Source organism: Argiope bruennichi, chromosome X1, assembly GCF_947563725.1.
Source record: "Argiope bruennichi chromosome X1, qqArgBrue1.1, whole genome shotgun sequence".
Classification (NCBI taxonomy): Eukaryota; Metazoa; Arthropoda; class Arachnida; order Araneae; family Araneidae; genus Argiope; species Argiope bruennichi.
In genome coordinates, this window is record NC_079162.1 from 112,669,278 (window position 1) to 112,687,910 (window position 18,633).

At 27.3% G+C, this 18,633-nt stretch overlaps 1 protein-coding gene across 7 annotated transcripts in view; it reads left to right on the plus strand.

Annotated features, from left to right (window-relative positions):
• Window positions 1-18,633, plus strand: part of LOC129958375 (inositol 1,4,5-triphosphate receptor associated 1-like) — a 135,076-nt gene that overhangs the window by 109,718 nt on the left and 6,725 nt on the right. For 4 of the 7 annotated variants that reach the window (XM_056070825.1, XM_056070822.1, XM_056070826.1 and 1 more), the window contains 4 exons: window positions 2,412-2,543; window positions 6,998-7,210; window positions 12,702-12,815; window positions 17,728-17,993. In XM_056070825.1, the coding sequence (XP_055926800.1) occupies window positions 2,412-2,543; window positions 6,998-7,210; window positions 12,702-12,815; window positions 17,728-17,993 (725 nt within the window). Of the gene's footprint in view, window positions 1-2,411; window positions 2,544-6,997; window positions 7,211-12,701; window positions 12,816-16,593; window positions 16,631-17,727; window positions 17,994-18,633 lie in introns of those variants that run through there. The other 3 variants (XM_056070827.1, XM_056070828.1, XM_056070824.1) reach the window with 3 other exon arrangements.

The following is an 18,633-nucleotide window of genomic DNA, read 5'->3' on the forward strand; positions in this document are numbered from 1 at the left end:
ATTTGTTTCTTTGGGGGATGTATATAGTTATTTAAATGAAAGGTTATTTCTGTTTACAAAGAACTTTGATGCAAATGACTTTTGCGAGTGTACTTTTTGCTTTACATTTTTTTTATTTCTTTCATTGTTTTATCATTTTGGAATAAATTGAATCTGGTTATATCTGTTGCTAGACTAAAGTGGTTTAGTAGATGGCGAGCGAGCGAATTGATCTTGGAACGCAAAGCGATCCGAGAACTGCATTAGAAATTTCTGGGGTTTGGCGAGCATAAGCTAGCAGGGGGCGAAGCCCCCTAGTTTATAACTAACTTACCACACAAAAAATTATTGGAAATATGTGGAATTATGAGTAACGAATTTTCAAATAAAGATGTTATCGTGAAAATTGTTTGGACATAAATTTGCAAATTCATTGTTTTAAAAAACTGTCTCTTTAACGGGATCAGTTTTCATAATTAAGCGAGGTAATCCCAGTGCAAATGGCATTTTCTAGTGCTCTGACCAATTTCTTTTTGCATTACTATGAAAATAAAATAATCAAACATAAATTAATGAATAGGTTTATATAGAGAGATTTCTTTGCTTTTATGAAAAGTCGGATATTGTGAATTAATTATGTATTGTTACCCAAGAGAATTCCAATTTAAATAAGATACCAATTACCCAATTTAAATAAGATTATTTGGATAATATTGTAGATTAATCTAATGGAGTCACCTTGCTAGAAATTTACAGTAAAAGGAAAGAATCTGATTTTAAAGTCAATAAATTATGTAGTTTTTATTTAAATATACTAAATAATAAAGTATACTAAATATACTAAACTAATATACTAAAACTTTTAAAAACTTGAATGTTTCAGAAATTTGCAGGATTAAGAAAAAATTGCAAAAAATAACAGATACTTAAGTAGACGCAACAAATATATTTCTCAAAAGTCCATGCAACGATGAATTTCTTGAAAAATTATTGCAACATTGAAGTATTGGTTGGCACAAGTCTTGTGAACATTTAATGAGCTAGTTTCCTTTCTGAAAGTATGCCCATAGAGTTTTCTTTAGCTTCCTTATCTCTTCCTTTGGTTCTTCTTGAATTAATAGATAGTTCTAGAGTTTGTGTTGAATTTGCACGGCTAAAAAAAATTGATAGCGGCCAGGGAGCATTGCTTAACGGTGTCTGTTTGAAAGATACATTTGCATTCTAGATAGATGTCCCCTCCCCCCTTTCTTTTTATGATTTCATCTTCTGCAGTCTGGAGTAGGTTCCTTTTTTTTTTTTTTTTTTTTTAATTATTGTACTTGCTTTCTTTTGCGGATGTTTTTCTTTATATATGGTACATATCTTCTTTTGGGGAATTTTTGGAGACGAATTTTTATAATATACATTTCTTGTGCATATGGATTTTTATAATATATATTTATTGTGAATATATACTGGTTTACTGAAATTTTGAGATTCACTGGATTTTCGGGTCACGAAGGATAAATTTTTGAGACTAAAATGTGTCCTCTCTCTCTCACACGCACACAAATTCTTGTTTTGAATCCCTGGCTGGAGGTGACCCTTGACAAAATCTCCTGGCCGGATTCTTGTTTAAAGTCGGTGGAAGTTTTTTTTTTTAAGTATAAAGTAAAGTGAAGCTGTAAATCAAAATTTGCTTTAAAGAAGAGCTTCTTGAAACATGTTTTATTCATGAAAATATATTATACGCTGATAGAATTTTTTTATATGATTATATATGGTATTGCAACTATAGATTTTGTGCGCGATATAGTCTCTCAATTTTCTATAAAGAAAATGAAACCATTCGAAAATGATATATCTTACAGTACAAGCACGTTTTTAAATTTGACGCTATAGAGATATTTGTTTTTTATGCCTCAAATTTCATGAATAGAATTTACATTTTTACTTTCTCACCCTCCTCCTCCCCAAAATAAGATGCATTTTACTCCCTTACTTAAATTAATAATTCTTCTGCTTAAAAATGGTGTTAAATAAGATTAATTGTGCAAGGAAAGAAACTGGATTCGTTTTTAATGAATAGTTGTTATATTTGTCGAAGCATTTTATTAAATGTTTTAGTTTTTAGTAGAAATTTTCCATAAGTGATTATATATACTTTAAAGAAAAGTTTTTTTTCCTAGTAATTTGTATATGAAATACATTTGGTTAAAATGTACATATTATACCTTAAAGAGAAACTACAGGAAATAGAAAAAGGTTTTATAATGACATGTCTTGCACTGCTTTACAGAAGATCTATTTATTAATACATAAGAACGGAATTACATTTTAAAAATAAATTCCTCAGTTAAATTTAGGTTTGTTATTTCTAACTGTTTAAAATGTAATTTTTCCTTTGTTATATGTTTTACAAATATTTAATAGTTTTTAATTTTGCATTAAAGGCACTTAATTTGAAAGCTACGAGTTCTGATGTTCGAGATCTTATTTCGAAAATTCAGAATCATCTGGATATAGCCCAACAAGCTGCTGCCAGAGTCTCTGGTCGTTCCGAAACTTATGGTGCTGTTCAACAGGTATATTTAAGAACACATTCCATGTTTTAAATAAGAACATTTTCAAAAGTTTTCATTACTATTTAAATATAATTTTCTTCTTGTTGCTCTAAATCTATACTGAAAAATGATTTTATATCTACTTGGATTATATCTCTTTTTAAAATCTTGCACTTTTAATATTATAAGCTTTGGTAGTAAAATGGATACTGGAAGTACAAACTGACTTTCAAACATTTTTATTTCTTCATTTGATGATGAATAAAACATTTTTTTATGATGTGATGATATTTATTGATATATTCTGAATAAAATAATATGTATTATAAAAGATATATTATATTTGTGTTTGTTATTAAAGGACACAACAATGAAACATGAACCTTTATTTGAAGAAATCAAATCTATTACTTTTTATACGAAAAACAATACAGGATGATCTTTGAATTACATATAATTATATACAATACTTTCTACAATAATTATGAATTCTAGCATAAATTTATGCAGTATTTAATGCTTCATATTTTCTCTGTTTCGAATAATGAATTAATGTCATTTAAAAATCTTGCAATACTTTGTGCATTGCTGAAAATCATAGAAATTTTATGTTATTTTGATTTTTACCCGTTGACTCGATTGTTGAATTGTTTAGTACGAACATCTAATTTGCTTTTAATTTAAATATACATGCTAAAAATTGTTTCAAATATTTACTGAAAGTTTGATACTTAAAATAAGTATCAGTTTTCATTTTGGTATTATAAGATATGCTGCTAATATCATTGAAAACTGGCATATATGTTATGTCAGTAAGTGACGTATCTTACAAAATAACATAACTCTGATTGAGAACACCACACATTTTCTTTGACTTCGGCTATACATTAGCTATTTTATCTTAACTTTATTGTGTTTTGCGGATATGCAGATTGGTTCAAAATTGAGCCTATCATTGTTATTGTCAGGAATATCATTGTCATATCAGTATCCTCGCGTATTCTCAACCAATGGCTTATAGATTATTTTTTTTCTCGCAATACTTTAAGCTTAGACAGTAAGGGCACACGTTTCAGTTTCACCAAAACTTATCAAAATTCTTAGCATTCACATGTTCGTTTCACACGAAAGTACATAGACTCTCAAACTGTTTCGAGAGCACTTAAGTTATTGGAATTTTGGCGATGAAGGTGGCATGTTATCCATCTCATCGCTCATAAACTCATCAGGGCCAGCCCAAATAAATAATGGTCCTTCAAACAAATTACTGTGCAACAAAATAATTTCGAGGTACTTAGCTATATTTCTTACATTCCAAAAATTAGTGTGATAAGATTTAAGGAATACGTGAAAATTATTAAAAAAAATAAGTTATTTTTGTAAATTTAATATTTTAGGCCTAAACAGGGTAAAAGCAAATTACAAAAATAATTGCTGCATAAACTTATAAATAACGCGGTAAACAAATTGTTATGATAAATCAACGATATTGGATTTTTGTTTCTTTTCTTTACATGTTGTATAGCAAATTCATTAATAAAACCATCACAATAAAAAAAATGTAATCCTTCTTGATCAATACTAGATCTCAAGTTATTTTTTATTCTTTTCAGTCTTGAAAAAGACTTTTCGACTGAAACGTTGTTAATTGATAAGACCAATATAATTTTCAAAACAGTAGTATATTTAGATTTTAAGAAAATCAAGATTTTTATGTAGACATTGTAATATTTATATAGTGTAACCCTAGAAAGTAAAATTTTTCGACAAATTTTGACTTAATTAAATGAATTGATGCAATCAATTTTGTCATGAATTCAATGATATACATTGTTGCATTTTGCAACATGTAGATCATTTTCAATAAACTTGTGAATATTATCCGAATTATATTTTTTTAAAAACATACGATGTCATATGCTCGCAATAGATTTCGAATATTTTTTAAAAGAAATGAGGTCACTTTCGATTTGGACTAGAACTTTGTAATCAACTTTAAATGGCTCTCTGCAAGCGTACAGAGACTCGGAGCATTGAATTGCTGGACGTAAAATGTTTTCGCGTGATATTACTCAAATATATGAATATTAGAATTTTTTTAAAAAAAATTTTTGGAAAATCATACAACGGTGCGAGTCCTCGGTACAAAATACTTATGGCTTTTTATACATACACCGTTTTAAAACACCTTCAGGCCGGTCTAGCATGTTGTTCTTTCATAGTCAGAAATTTATATGACTGATGCTAAATTGCAAATACAGCCTTGCATCCTCAAGTTCGTGAAAATGGAGTATCTATTTACTTTTGCTTCTGATATTTAGGTTATTTTTTGTGTTTCTTAATTCACAAATCATGCTTTGAAATTTCAATTATTCTGTATTTCGTGATATTAAAAGTTTCTCATCGTCGTTTAGTGTGTTGGAGGAGAAAAATTCTATTATAAAATCAGAATTATCTCCCTGATACCATTTTATATAAAATCTTTTTATAATTGCAGGAATCGATAGAGACCCGTGGTTCAATGATGAATTTTTAGACGAATTTTTAAAGAATTTCACTTTATTATCATTGTTAAAATTTTGCACTCAGAATGACACGTATCATTAATAAATGTTAAAGATAAAAGCACCTTAAAAATCAGTGTTTGGTTTATATATTTTCGAATCGGGGACTCCACGAAAAGAAGGCTGGTTCGGTATTTTTAAAGGGCTTCAAAAAAATTAAATTTTGCACTTCTCCAGTGGTAAATTAGAAGTGCTTTTATCTTTAAATTTACGTAACATAAAAACGAATTATTACATGAAGACGAAAATAAATTTAAAATTTAGAAGGATTGTATAAAACATAGAATATTTAAAATGTTCTCTTATCACTAATTTGAAGTATTTTTTTGTTTTAAAATCTGTTTCAAACTGCATTTGCATATACTTATAGAGATGTTACTCCGTATTACTTTATTCAGACGCATGTAATTTTAGAAATCTTCAAATATAAATTACCTTAGAATATCGATAACTTTTCAATATTCATTTCTTTTCCTTCTTGGTTAGTTTCATTTTACGCCTTTGGTTTATTTCTTCTTATTTCACACTTTAATTTGTCTTGATTTTTTTTCACATGTGTAAAAATTGTTTGTAATCTGTTTTCACCCTGTCCCTGATGTACTTATATTCTTAAATTATGTATTCTGATATGTTCTTGTTGATACTACAGTATTTTATATTTTCAAATCTTAATAATTATCAGATGACTGATTAATTTTATTAAATTATGATTGTGCACATGTGGCAGCACCTTGTAAGAATTTTGTAACATTCATTATATTAATTCATAAATTTAAGGCAAAAAATAAAATATAGTAAAGCGAAAATCTGTTTGTTTTTCACTGCACCGAATAAAAATGTTTAAATTTTTTTTTCCATTTTTTTTCCTAGACACTATTAAGCTTTTGGTGAAATTCAAACAAAAGTGCATTTACTTCACTTTACTTAAAAATTATTCTATTACAAATTTAATTTTTTTTAAATGAAAAATAATAAAAACTTCTGTTGTTTTTAAAACTCTGTTTTATTAATAAACTAAAATTTTATATTTTGAAGCTGTTTAAAAATAAATCAATACTGATAATATATGAAAAATATTTTTTTTTAATTCTCATCTCTTTTACCTGCTGAAATCAGATATGCATATATTTTACATAATTTAGTGCAGCCTATTTGTTTCTAGAAAAATATGTACCATGCATGCAAGCTAAATTTTTATATAAACATTTTTGATGGTGTAACTTTCAAGAATTAATTGAAAGTGGACAAGAAAACATTATTGGCTTCTACGAAATAAAAGATATATTATTGAAGTGAAGCTTTCTTCTCACAGCCTGTGTTTAGTTGCCGTGATAATTGAAACTTTCTCATATATATATATATATATATATATATATATATATATATATATATATATATATATATATATATATATATATATATATATATATATCTTTGGTTAAAATTACAACATTACTTGAACATTTTCATCTCAGGTTTTATACCATGTGGAGTACGGTAAAGGAAGAAATAGATTTAGTATTGGCAAATTTTGGAGATTGTAGTAGCAATGCCTAATATCTATTCAAATGCATTGTACACTTTTCCAAATGGAATAATCTGTCCTGATTTTAAGATCAATAAATTGCTTCTAGAAATTAAATGTGTTCGAATACTTTTCTGACCATTTGTACTGAGTTTGAAGGTGACATGCGAATGCTTCACAATAAAAAGTTTAAAAGACACTGTAGAAAGGTCTTTTTCGACAATTAAAATTGTGCAAAGATATTTAAAAACATATTGTAATTGGAAATAAGTAAATTAAGATAACATTTCTTATGATGAAAAACTGTTAAAGACTTATTTTTTTAAAAAAAATTATTAATAGTGACATTATCAGTGTTTTCTTTTTAAATATATTTGCATTTGCAGGAAGAACGTGTCAGTCGAGCTTTCGAGGTGTTGGTTTTGCATGTCGATCATTTGAAACGATTGTTTGATAAAGAGCACAAGGAACTGGAAGATACCAGAAGAATGTTAACAGATACTAGAGCATTTAGGAAAGATGTTGTTTCTGATGTTGTATCAGAAGATCAAAAGAAATATTCTAAAACTTTTGGTTTGCCTGTTGGTTCCATTAAATCGGTAAGTTTAAAGATCTTTTATGTTTATTGAATTCTTAGAATTGCTATAAAAACATGTATATTTAGCCCGTATTAATATTTGATTGAATTTATTAAATGCATTAAATCAAAATTGATACTGAAAAGTTATTTCAGTTTTTTAACGAGCTTAAGTTCTATATTTGTACAATTTATGTTAAAGTTTGTATTTATGCTCGTATCATTTCAGTTCATTTGATGTGTAAAAATTTTAAACTTTGACAATGGCATGATGACAAATTTGACATGTTACAACATTCGAACAATTTTCATTCATTATTTTGTTGTTCTTTGTCTGTATTTTTGTTCATATTGTATCAAAAGTTTAACGTTATTGAACATATATATAATTAGAGAAGCGCTTTGTCTTTCAAACAGATTGTTAAACTTTCTATTTTCAAGTGTATTATATTATGTATATAATAATTTATTACGACAGTGTACTATAAACTGAAAAATTTCTTCATTTTGTGTCTGAAATGAATATTCAAATTTCATTTCTATAATCTTATTCTCTTTGCTATATGTAGAAACTAATTTAATACCATGATATTAATATATAAATTAACTATGATGTGCAAATATTATATATGAGTGTTTATTCTGATTTCATAAAATTTTACTCACAGATCTATCTAATTCACTCTTTATATTTGTCATTTCTCCTATTTTTTAAAAAAAAGGCTAAATGCAGCACTATTTCACAGCTAAGAGTATTTATATATTTTGAAGTAATATATCGCGTCATTTTTTTTAATTCCTCCAAAATGTTAGATCTGGTTTGATCTAATGTTTGATCTCACAAGAAACATTTTCCTTCCAGATTATCACCTAAAGCAGTTGGCCCAATGTTAATAACAATAATTTTGGATTTTAGTTGATTTCTTCATATATTTGCTGATTTTATTTTAAAACAGGCTCTAAAAAGTTCAAATAGTTTGTCAGATCAAGTATTGTCTTCTTCAGCTTGAGATTTTCACAGGTAACTTTTGCTTTTTCTAACATTTCATGTAACATTTGCATGCTTATTTAATTAAATCTCGTAGCTTATTACTTATTTATATTTTTAACAAATTTAAAATGTTATTAATCCATCTAATAACTAATTTTTTGCAATGCATGTTTAATATTGCTTAACTGATCATTATGCTTGAATTTCTTTTAACTTTCTGCTCGAAATATTTTTATCTTAATCTCTTCAGTATAGTTATATTTTATCAAAAATAAATTCGTATGAATTTAATGTATCAAAATCGTAATTAGCCTTTAATAATAGGCATTTCTATTACACCATTCTGCTATACATCTTTAGTTATGATGTTTTTCTTTTCAAGACATTCATTTCTTGCCATTATATGCAATATTATGTGTATGCGCTTCAAATCCGAAGTGGTAATTCTATAATGTTATTTTATTTTCAATCATGAATCCCTCTAAATTTATTTCTAGATTCAGATTCTGAGAATTTCATTTGTTTCTTAAATTTCCTTGTATATATCCAGTATTTTAACTTTGTGCTAGCGAAATTTACATCCCAAGGAATTTTTCTTTATCTTTTCATTTCTTCAGTTTATTGACAGCAGTGAATAAAAGTCAGATGAAGACCAAATTTTAGAGTGGAGTAAATTAGCCACTTCCTTTTATTTTGAGTTTTAAATAATTGCAGTAGAGGCTTTTAGTCAATTTGTATGAGATTTAAATGTGGCTGTTCAAACCCATCCAAATTTAAATGCTTTCTGAATTAATATATCATACAACTGTTTCAAAATTCATTTGCTTAATTATAAATTGTTCATCATAATATTATCTGCTTTAATAGTAAAGGTTAATAGGCTTATTTATGTTTCTAATTATATAATTTGAATGCTTTCTTTATTTTTGTATAACATATGTTTCATTGTCTTTTATTCATCTTAAAATAGCTAGTCATGTTTTGGGCAGGCGTCTTAGCTTAACGCATTCAATATGCAAGAATTTCTTTTCACAAATTATTTCTCATAAATATTAGAATCTGTCTTTAATGCCACTAACAAATTAAGCACTCAATGAAAGGTAAACTCACAAGATTTATATTGAAAAGTGCTATCTTAGTAAACTTGTGGTAGAATTTTGACTTCGTTACCAGAGGATCTCAGGTTAGAAATCTGATTCTATGCGAGAACTGCTTTGTATAAGAGTTCGCTTCATGCTAAATCTGTCGAAGATAAAGTCCCCCTGCTGATGTGGTGCAAAACTGGAGAAAGAATGTAGGAAAGTGTCTTCTCTTAACCATGACTCAATATTATTTAGTCCGTATTAAAATAATCCTTGTGTAGCTTTAAAACAGAATGCTAGTAAGTAAACTTAGCTAAACTATTCAGAAAACATTAGTGAAAAAAATCTTTTAAATTTTATGTTATGATTTCAGTATTATGTATTTCTCTAGAAATATTAATTTCTTATTTTGTTTTAAAGCAGTCTTAATAAAAACTTTATAAATGAGTTTTTTTAAACCAAATGCAATAAAATTATGCAAGGTTTTTTTTTTAATTAAAACAAATATTTTCTTTCATATTGTTCTGTTCTCCAATAAGAACAATAAATGAGGCATTAGTTATTTATTTAAATCTTCTTAAAGTTCAAAGAAATATGTTATTTAGTCTTAATAATAATGAAAAAAATAAATAAATGAATCATAAACCAATGAAAACCTATTCAGTCTATTAATAGTGTAATGTAGATGAAAATGTGTATTATTTCACAGAGATTGTTAGAAGTTGGTTAAATTATATTGAATTTGTAAATTTACAATAAAACATTGTGAGTTTTGAAAGGAGTGTTTTTGCTTGTTGCTCAGCAATGGTGATATCAATTTCTGAGACAAGTTATCTCTTTAATTTTTTTCTTCCATTTATGCTTTTTCTCTTTCTTGAACTTATCAATGTTCATAGAAGAATGCTAAATAGAGTGTGGAATAAGATGTATGTTTTTTTAATCAATCTGCAAGCTATTTAAGTAGTCCATTAATTAATCAACTGCCTTAATTTTCGAGCCATTAATTGCAGTTTTGTCTAGAAAATATCAAGAAGTGCATCGTAGTTGCAAGTTTGAATGAAATTGCAATGTCTCAAGTTGCTTTGATATTTACATTGATTTATAAAAAAATTTCATTTCTTTTAATAGTTTTAATAACTTTTTTTCATTGTGGAACTTTGTTATCCAAATGTTTAAATGATGTTTTTGTTCAATGTCGCATTTTTAGAAACATAATGTAGATGTTTGAATGTAAGGTACAAAGCTTGATCAAAACTGGCCCTTGTGCTATAAAAAGACAATCAATCAATCATTTTAAGTGTAAAAACTTGTTTGTATTTGTTTCCTTTATTAGCATTTCATCAGTGGATGTTTATTTTCTTCACACTTCATACTGAGTCACTTAAAAGGGGAAAACATTAAATACATTTCTTAATGACCCCTGGGGGGGCACCTCGAAATGAAGATGAGATGCTTCCTGTATGGTGGTTGGATTTCGCCACCCTGGAGGGTACACAAAAAGGTGGGGGATCTGGCTTCTCTCATCGATGACGTACTACCTTCGGAAAGGGTTGTACCGTGGCCGGTGATGGCCCTTAGGACTCAACCACAGTTCCCGCTAGTGTTGCTTTTTCGGCAGTCCGGTCATTCAGTATTATTTATCCGTGTGCCTTCATGCGGGTCGGAGAGTCAGTGATATGACTATACATTTCTTAATAATTTAATCGAAACGATTCTACATATTGAAAGCTATTTTAATTTTTTTTTATGGCTAGAATATCTTCAGTTGAGTGATTTTTTTTATAATAATCACTATCTTATAAATTTTTATATGATTATTACAACCAAACATAGAAATGTCATTGTTTTCTTTTTCCATTTATCCAGTTTGACGAAATTTTATCCAGTTAAATTGTGAGTAGCTTAACAAAGTATTAAAACTTTTTTCTTATTTTAATAAAATATTTGTTTAAATATTTTAGGGCTTTTTAATATCTATATAATAATAATAATAATAATAATAAATCTAAGGAAACTCAGTAATAATCAGTTTAGTAAAGTATAGTATAAGAAAAATGATTAGTGGAATCCTCTATGTTCTGGCAATAAAAAGCAAAGTGACCTAACCTGCTTCTAGTTCCATTATGCATTTTCTGCTCATAATAGTAAGAACCAACTACACTGCTCACCGAAATAACTGTTTTAATTTTTGCTCTAAGTTTTCTTTCGTAATATAGCTCTAGTCCATGTACTGAAAGCTTTAAGCTTTTTGTTATTTATTCTTAAATTTTATTTAACTGATTTATTGCCATTTCTCCCTACATCAGAGTAATTCTTATTATTATTACTATAGTAAGTCTTACTTAAAAAAAAATTAGCTAATAAATATTTGCATCAGTTCATTGGTCAAATTTTTCTATTTGGAAGAACATAGTATGATATTAGCCTAAAAATAGTATTATAGGCCTCTGTGAATTTTCGCTATCCATCTTCTTAATTAGAGTTGAAAGAATGGTTTCGCACAATATCCGACTTTTATTTTTGCATTGCAGTAGCCACGTGTTGAACGATAACATACTTTTTTCTGCTCATAAAGTGTGCACAAAATGTAAACAGTTTCGTCTGTGACCTCACATGTACTGACTTCATTGCATGCTTATAAGTAATTGATGGATTTTTTAATTGAATTTAAGAATATTTTTATTGTTTTCATTTGCTTTGCTTGAAAATGCTTTTTTTTTTTAAATATACAGTAAATTACATATTTTATTTAATTTATTTTGGTTTCTGATATTTCTGTCTTTTGCAATGGTGTTAATATCCTGGACAAATAAAAAATAAAATTAAAAGAAAAATGAAAATGAATAATTATATGTGGTATGTCTTATAATGTAAAATGTTTCTATACTTTGTCATTTATCTAATTATAATAAAAGTAGTACGTCAGTTTACTTTGCAATGAGCTTTTCTATGAAAAATGGATGGACATTTTATATTTCCACTATTATTTCTGTCTTTCATATAATTTATGTCTTAATATGGAAAGATGATATTAAATATCGTAAACAATTTGAATTTCTTGTTTGTTTTATTGAAACTAATTACACATAAATATAAATTGAAAAAACAATTCTTTCAAGAATGAGGAATACATGTATAAATACTTGTATTCAGATTTGTTTCTATTTCACTCATCTTCAGTCGATATTAGCTTAAATTATTAAAATAAGTTCGCTGTTTATTTTGTTTATTTAATTCGCTGTTTATTTTGGTTTATATCCAGCTCACTCTATAAATTCTACAAACCTTCATCTAATATCTCCTCTGCTGGTTGCGAATTTAGGTTTTTCTGTTTGATCCAGGAACTCTTAGTTACCGTTTCCGAAAATCATGCCTTATGATTAAAAAAAAAAAAAATGTTCGAAATCAATTAATCTAGTAACTTGTCTTTTATTTTATAGGTTGGAAGACGAAGAGCAAGTGTTTCAGATTTCCACCCCCGTTCTTTTCTAGAAAATTGTAAATCTCCTGGATTCAGTCAAAGCTGGACATCCGGTGTAAGCGTGCGAAAGGTGGTAAGGACATAATTTTCTCAGGGATCAGTATTCCTCAGATCTTTTCTTTTATGCTATCCATGTATTGAAATTAATAATTTTTAAGTTAAAACGTGCTTTGTCCTTTGTCATTTCTTTTTAATGTTAGGCCAATTTATTAGTAACATTCACTCGAAAAGTAAATTTTATTTTCGTTTATGATTTGATGAACATTATATGACAGATGATAGTGAATTTATTTAATCTAATATGCATTATAATTCCATTTCATTAATGAAAATAACACATTTTTTTCATCACAATGTAATCGAAAAATTTCGTATATAAATTAGAATAATCAATTAGCTTCAAACATTCAATACTGTTCATTATCACTTTCTTAATAAAGTGAAGTGACTGTCTCCTTTTTTGTTAAATGTAACATGTTTAAAAGTACTTAGTGTTTTCACTCGACAATTTGGGGGGGGGGGAGATTATGATATTTTATTCTTATTTTCTTTCTTATATGTTGCTTCACTTAACTGTTCATTCAGGTCATAAACTTTTACAAAAAGTGTTTTCATTTCTGTATTGCACTCACTTCATTTGTTTTATACTCTTCCTCTTGAAAATTGTCTCTCAAATTAATAGGAAAAAATAAATAATTTTTGCTAGAAAATTAAAAGAAAATACTAATATAAAAATTCAAACCAAAAATTTAAATATCCGTTTTGTGTGATATCTCATTCAGAATAAAGAAAGTTCTACCTATATTATGAGAAAAAAATTCCTAGAAATTATATTTATCTATTTTTATTGTACTGACTGAAAAATGAACATTTTTTTGTATTTGTAAATCTAATATATATACAAAAAAATTATATATATGTAAAAAGCTTGTTTAGTTATCATTTATATCATATAATGTAATTCGGCAACATAATTTAATCTAAAAACTCATCATTGGTATTAGCTAATCATGTTTGTAAGCTAAACTGTTTATTACTTTGATACAGTTTAAAACGTACTTTAATCTTTTGATATAGTTAGCTGTAATATTTTTGAATAAATCTCTCATCTAACGATATCCATAACTTGATTCAATACTTTAATTATAATTCTGGTAAGATGAATTAATGGTGCATCATGAAATGAAGAAAATCTATTGAAAACATCTGCTGTCTCAGAAGGCTAATTAAATAGTTTTGATATATCAAAAAAAATTTACAAATCTTCAAAAAAATCTCGGGAATGTTTTTACTTTTTATTTTATATATAAATTGTCCATAAACTGATTTAATTGTTTGAGACACTATGCATAAAACATTATTATTTTAAATCACATTCAACAAACATTGAAAATTTCAAAAAATGAAAAGTAATTGTGCAGTGTTCAGAACTATACCATCTTTATTTTTCAGATTTATTAGGGTCTGTTTTAGTTATTGAGGGAAAAATTTCAAATATATTTAATTTTTGTATAAAAATTTTATTATTCACATGCTTTTCTTAAAACTGTCCTTTTATTTTAACTAATCTATAAGATTACATAACCCTTGATGGTATTTTAGGTACATTAAAAAATATTTTAAAATTAATTTGAATGATAATTTAAAATAATCTGCCTCTGCATCTATTTTGTGTTCTGAAATGACCTCAAAATTATTCATAATTATCTGACTTTTGTATTGATGCTCTGTTTAGAAGTACTTTGGAATTCATTTTTTGTCAATTCATGATCTAAAAATTTTTAAGTATTTAAAGAAAAAAGAGAGAAACCATTGTTTATAACAGGCTATATTTCTTCAAGGGGAATCGGACAAAAATAAATTCGATTTTATTGATATTAATATAATTCATCACATTTTTTAGTCATTCATATTTTATCAAAATCCGATATTTGGTATTATGTTTATTAACATTATTGATCGTTATTATTAAGACACAATATTTATTAATTCAATAGAAATATCCTAAGTAATTTTGCTGGTTTGGTTTGTTGGTTTAATTCAAGTTTAATGGCACAAGAGCCAAAAGTATCATATGGTTTGAGTAATTTTGCTAGGAAGCCACTCTTCATTTTCTTTTATTAATTCTATTAAGAGGACTTAAGAAAATATTTATGTGTGAAATATAAATAAGGAAATATTTATTGCAGACATAAATTTAAGGTCATTGGATGAAAATCGTTATATTTAAATAAAACCAATTAAATTATTTGAAAATGACAGTTATTATAAATCAAATTAACAAGATTAAAATTCTGCAAAAATACATCATTTCAAAGCGTAATGACTGAAAAGTCATAACTTATAATTCCATATGTATGAAGTCTTCCAGTGATCTCAAAGAATTTTTGCTCCATGAACCTTCAACAGCTTAATCCTCACCTGATTTATACCCAGCTAATAATTCGCTATTACTGTAATGATTCATTCATGTCTCTGATCATAGGATTTTCTCCATGCATTCCTATATATATTTCTTAAGTTTAAGATTGATTGCTCTCAGAGAAAATGGTTTTCATATTCATGAGATAGCATCTGCTCTAATAACAGGAGCATATTATGAGTGTAAACTTCTAAGCTATATTTGAGTTTTTTTCTAGCTACTTGTTTGAATTTTTTTGTCTCATTATTGAAATTAATAATTTTTTATGCATTGCATTGTGTTTAATTTGTACAATGAGTTTGAATTGATTTGCCTTGTTGAAGTTTCAAACTAAATTTCTTCCAAAAAGTCTGAAAACGAAATATACTCTTAGCTGTGAAATTTATCCAACTTACATATTTGTGCAGTGTTCCCTTGCATAAAAATATTTATATAAACCCAAAATGTTCCTGTATTTCATGTCTTGTGTCATATGCTTTCTGATTTATGGGTGATTATTTTTAATTTTGTAAAAAATGTTATTTAACATCTATAATAACTTTTTCTGTTTTGAACACATTATATTTTAATACTAAATATACTGCAGCTATCAGCAATTATTTCTCTTTTCCAGTTTAAGTGCATCAATGAAGTGCTGGCATTTTAAGTGTCGGTTTTAAAACTGATTTCAATAGAGGTGCCTATTTTTTTTAAATGCATGTTAAATTGAATTGCTTATTCAAAATGTTTTTTTAATTTAAAGAAAAACCTTCGTTTTATTTAATGTTTTATGATGATGTCGTATCCGCGTTACTGCGGAAAGGAGATACAGTAGCTTCTGAGGGTAAAGACCCCCGAGCACCCGAGGGCAGAAGTCTGACTTCTAGCTCATATGAAGATGACACACTCTCGCTTGCACAACCCCTTTTTACAGGGGGACTCTTTCACACATTTCACAGATAGAACATAAGGGAAGAACAATCATGCCTGAACCAGGACTCGAAGCCAGGATGCTCAGATAACAGCGAAGACTCGCTACCCCTAAGCGAGGACGCCGGCAATATTTTATGATTCTTTTGATTTGAATTGGTCCCAAGAGCATTGAGTTTTTTATGTGTTGTTTTTTATTAGATAAAATGTGTTTGTTCTCTGTAATCTATAATATTACAGTCTTCCAATATTTGCTTAAAGAATTTATTATTCTTAGACTGTCTGGCGGGGGGGGGGGGGTCCTTCATTGTGCATTCAGGAGATACCGTACAAGCCTGCTATAAATTGTCTGTATCGCACTTCTAAATGTATTTGTAAAATGTTAAGCCATCACTACATTTAATGTTTAAATAAATAATGTATACACATTATTTATTTAGTCTTTAGTTTGTATGATATTTGTTAACTTTTTAAGTGGCAATTCATTAAGTCACAAGTGATTTCTTTTACATGCTGTCAGTTGAGGAAACCGATTGTGCAAATATCTGAGAGTTGAGGTAAGCAGACACTTTTTGGGTATAATCATTTTTGAAAAGGTTTATTTTTTTAAAAAATACATCTTGTTACACATTAAAACTCTTTTTTCGCCTAGATATTTCAGTTATTCGTTGGATCTTTCAGTACATATTTATTCAAAATTCTCAGGTTCTGATGCATGATATGAAACTGTTTTCTTAATTATATTATTGATTTTTTTTCTTTCTATATTTTTCCTACTGAGTATTTTACATTATTTAAAAAGTTTTATGGTATCAACTTTATCCTATGTTATGTTATAAGAGAAATATTCTCAGTTTTGTAAGTAGCTACAATGCTTACCTGCTTCTGAGTGAACTAGATTTCTCTTCAAAATCATTATTACGTCAAAACCAATACAAGAAAAATGCAAAGCGAAAGTTTCTCCCATCCGAACATGAAAACTGAAGAATATATTATCTATTTTTTAATTTAAATGCTCTGTAAAAAAAAGAATATAGAAAACATTAAGTGTCACTAAATTTATGATGATTATATACAAAAATTGTTCTTTGCAAAAGATATCTAGGAAAATGATTAGCACCATGAGAGATTTAAGATATGTATTTTCATCATTAAAAAAAAAAAACTTTTCATATGAACATAATAGTTCTGTTTCTTATATATATTATATATTTATTTAATTCTTCTTATGTTTGGCTTCTAAGAAAGGATTAGCTTTATGCTTCAACCGACATTTGAAAAAAAAATCTCACGGACAATGAATTTAAAGTATGTTAAATGTTGTAGACAGTTTGTTGTACATTTTAAAACCTTTTAATGTTGTTAAATCTCTTTATTGGTAATTTTACTTGCAAATACCGAACCTGATGTTCAAATGAATAAAGCATTTTATTAAAATACTGTTCACGAAAACATTTCATGAAAAAGTTCATGGATTATTATTATTATTATTTTGCTAATTTTCTGTAACTTACATGTACATAATTAATATGGTATACATATGAAAGAGATAAGCTATGTATATAATAATCTGAAATTGATAACTTTTTCCATTATTTTTTGCCTAATTTTTCAAGTATGAATAGCATGACGTGCGATTTTTTTTTTAATGTAGGATCCCAAACCGAATACTTTAAGCACATATCCAATGGCTAGTATTGTAGGTCTGAGTAGCAATAGCCTACCTACATCTCCTCAAGCAACTAAACCCCCTACTAGAATATCCACTACAGGAAATACAACAAGGCGTTGCTCTTTGCCTTCTGCTAGTCCCATGGCTCCAAATAATTTGCAGAGTCCTGAAACAGTGTCTGACGAGTCAACTCCACCACTTTCATCTTTTCTTCAGAAATCTTTCTGTAGGAAGAAAGAGAGAAACATGTAAGCTGTTAGCATGTTTATTTAAATTATTAATTTGTTAGATTGTAATTAGATTTAATTATTAATTTGTAAACTTGTAACATTTTACAGACTTATCAGCTAACTCGTGTTATAAAGAAATGAAGCAAAAATATTTTATTGTCCATATGATGTCAACTCTACCTCATAATGCCCGTGCATGATTTTACTATAAATATAGTTGCACTTAATCCATTCAAGTTTTTTTAAATAAACATTTTCGGTAATTTTAATGTTTCCTTTCCTTTCTTGAATTTCTTGAATTTCTTATTATGTTAAAATATCGTTTATATTCCGAATTTATTTTGATTAATTCAAAGTCAAAATTAAAAATTGTGACAAAAAATTATTTTTCTATTGTTTGGGTTACTTAAATACTTCCACACTTTGAGTATTAGGTGATTGTAAGTGAATAAGTTTTTAAAGAACTACATTCATGTGAAGGCTTCACAGCTGTGCAATGTATTTAATTAAAAGTGCAATAAAAATTGCTTGAATTGTTACGCCTTTCAGCACATTATATGTGAAATATATTATTTATTTTGAAATTTAATGTGCTAGCATATTTATATAATTTACTGAAATTATTATTTCAAATTTATAATTTTTAATTATTATGTTC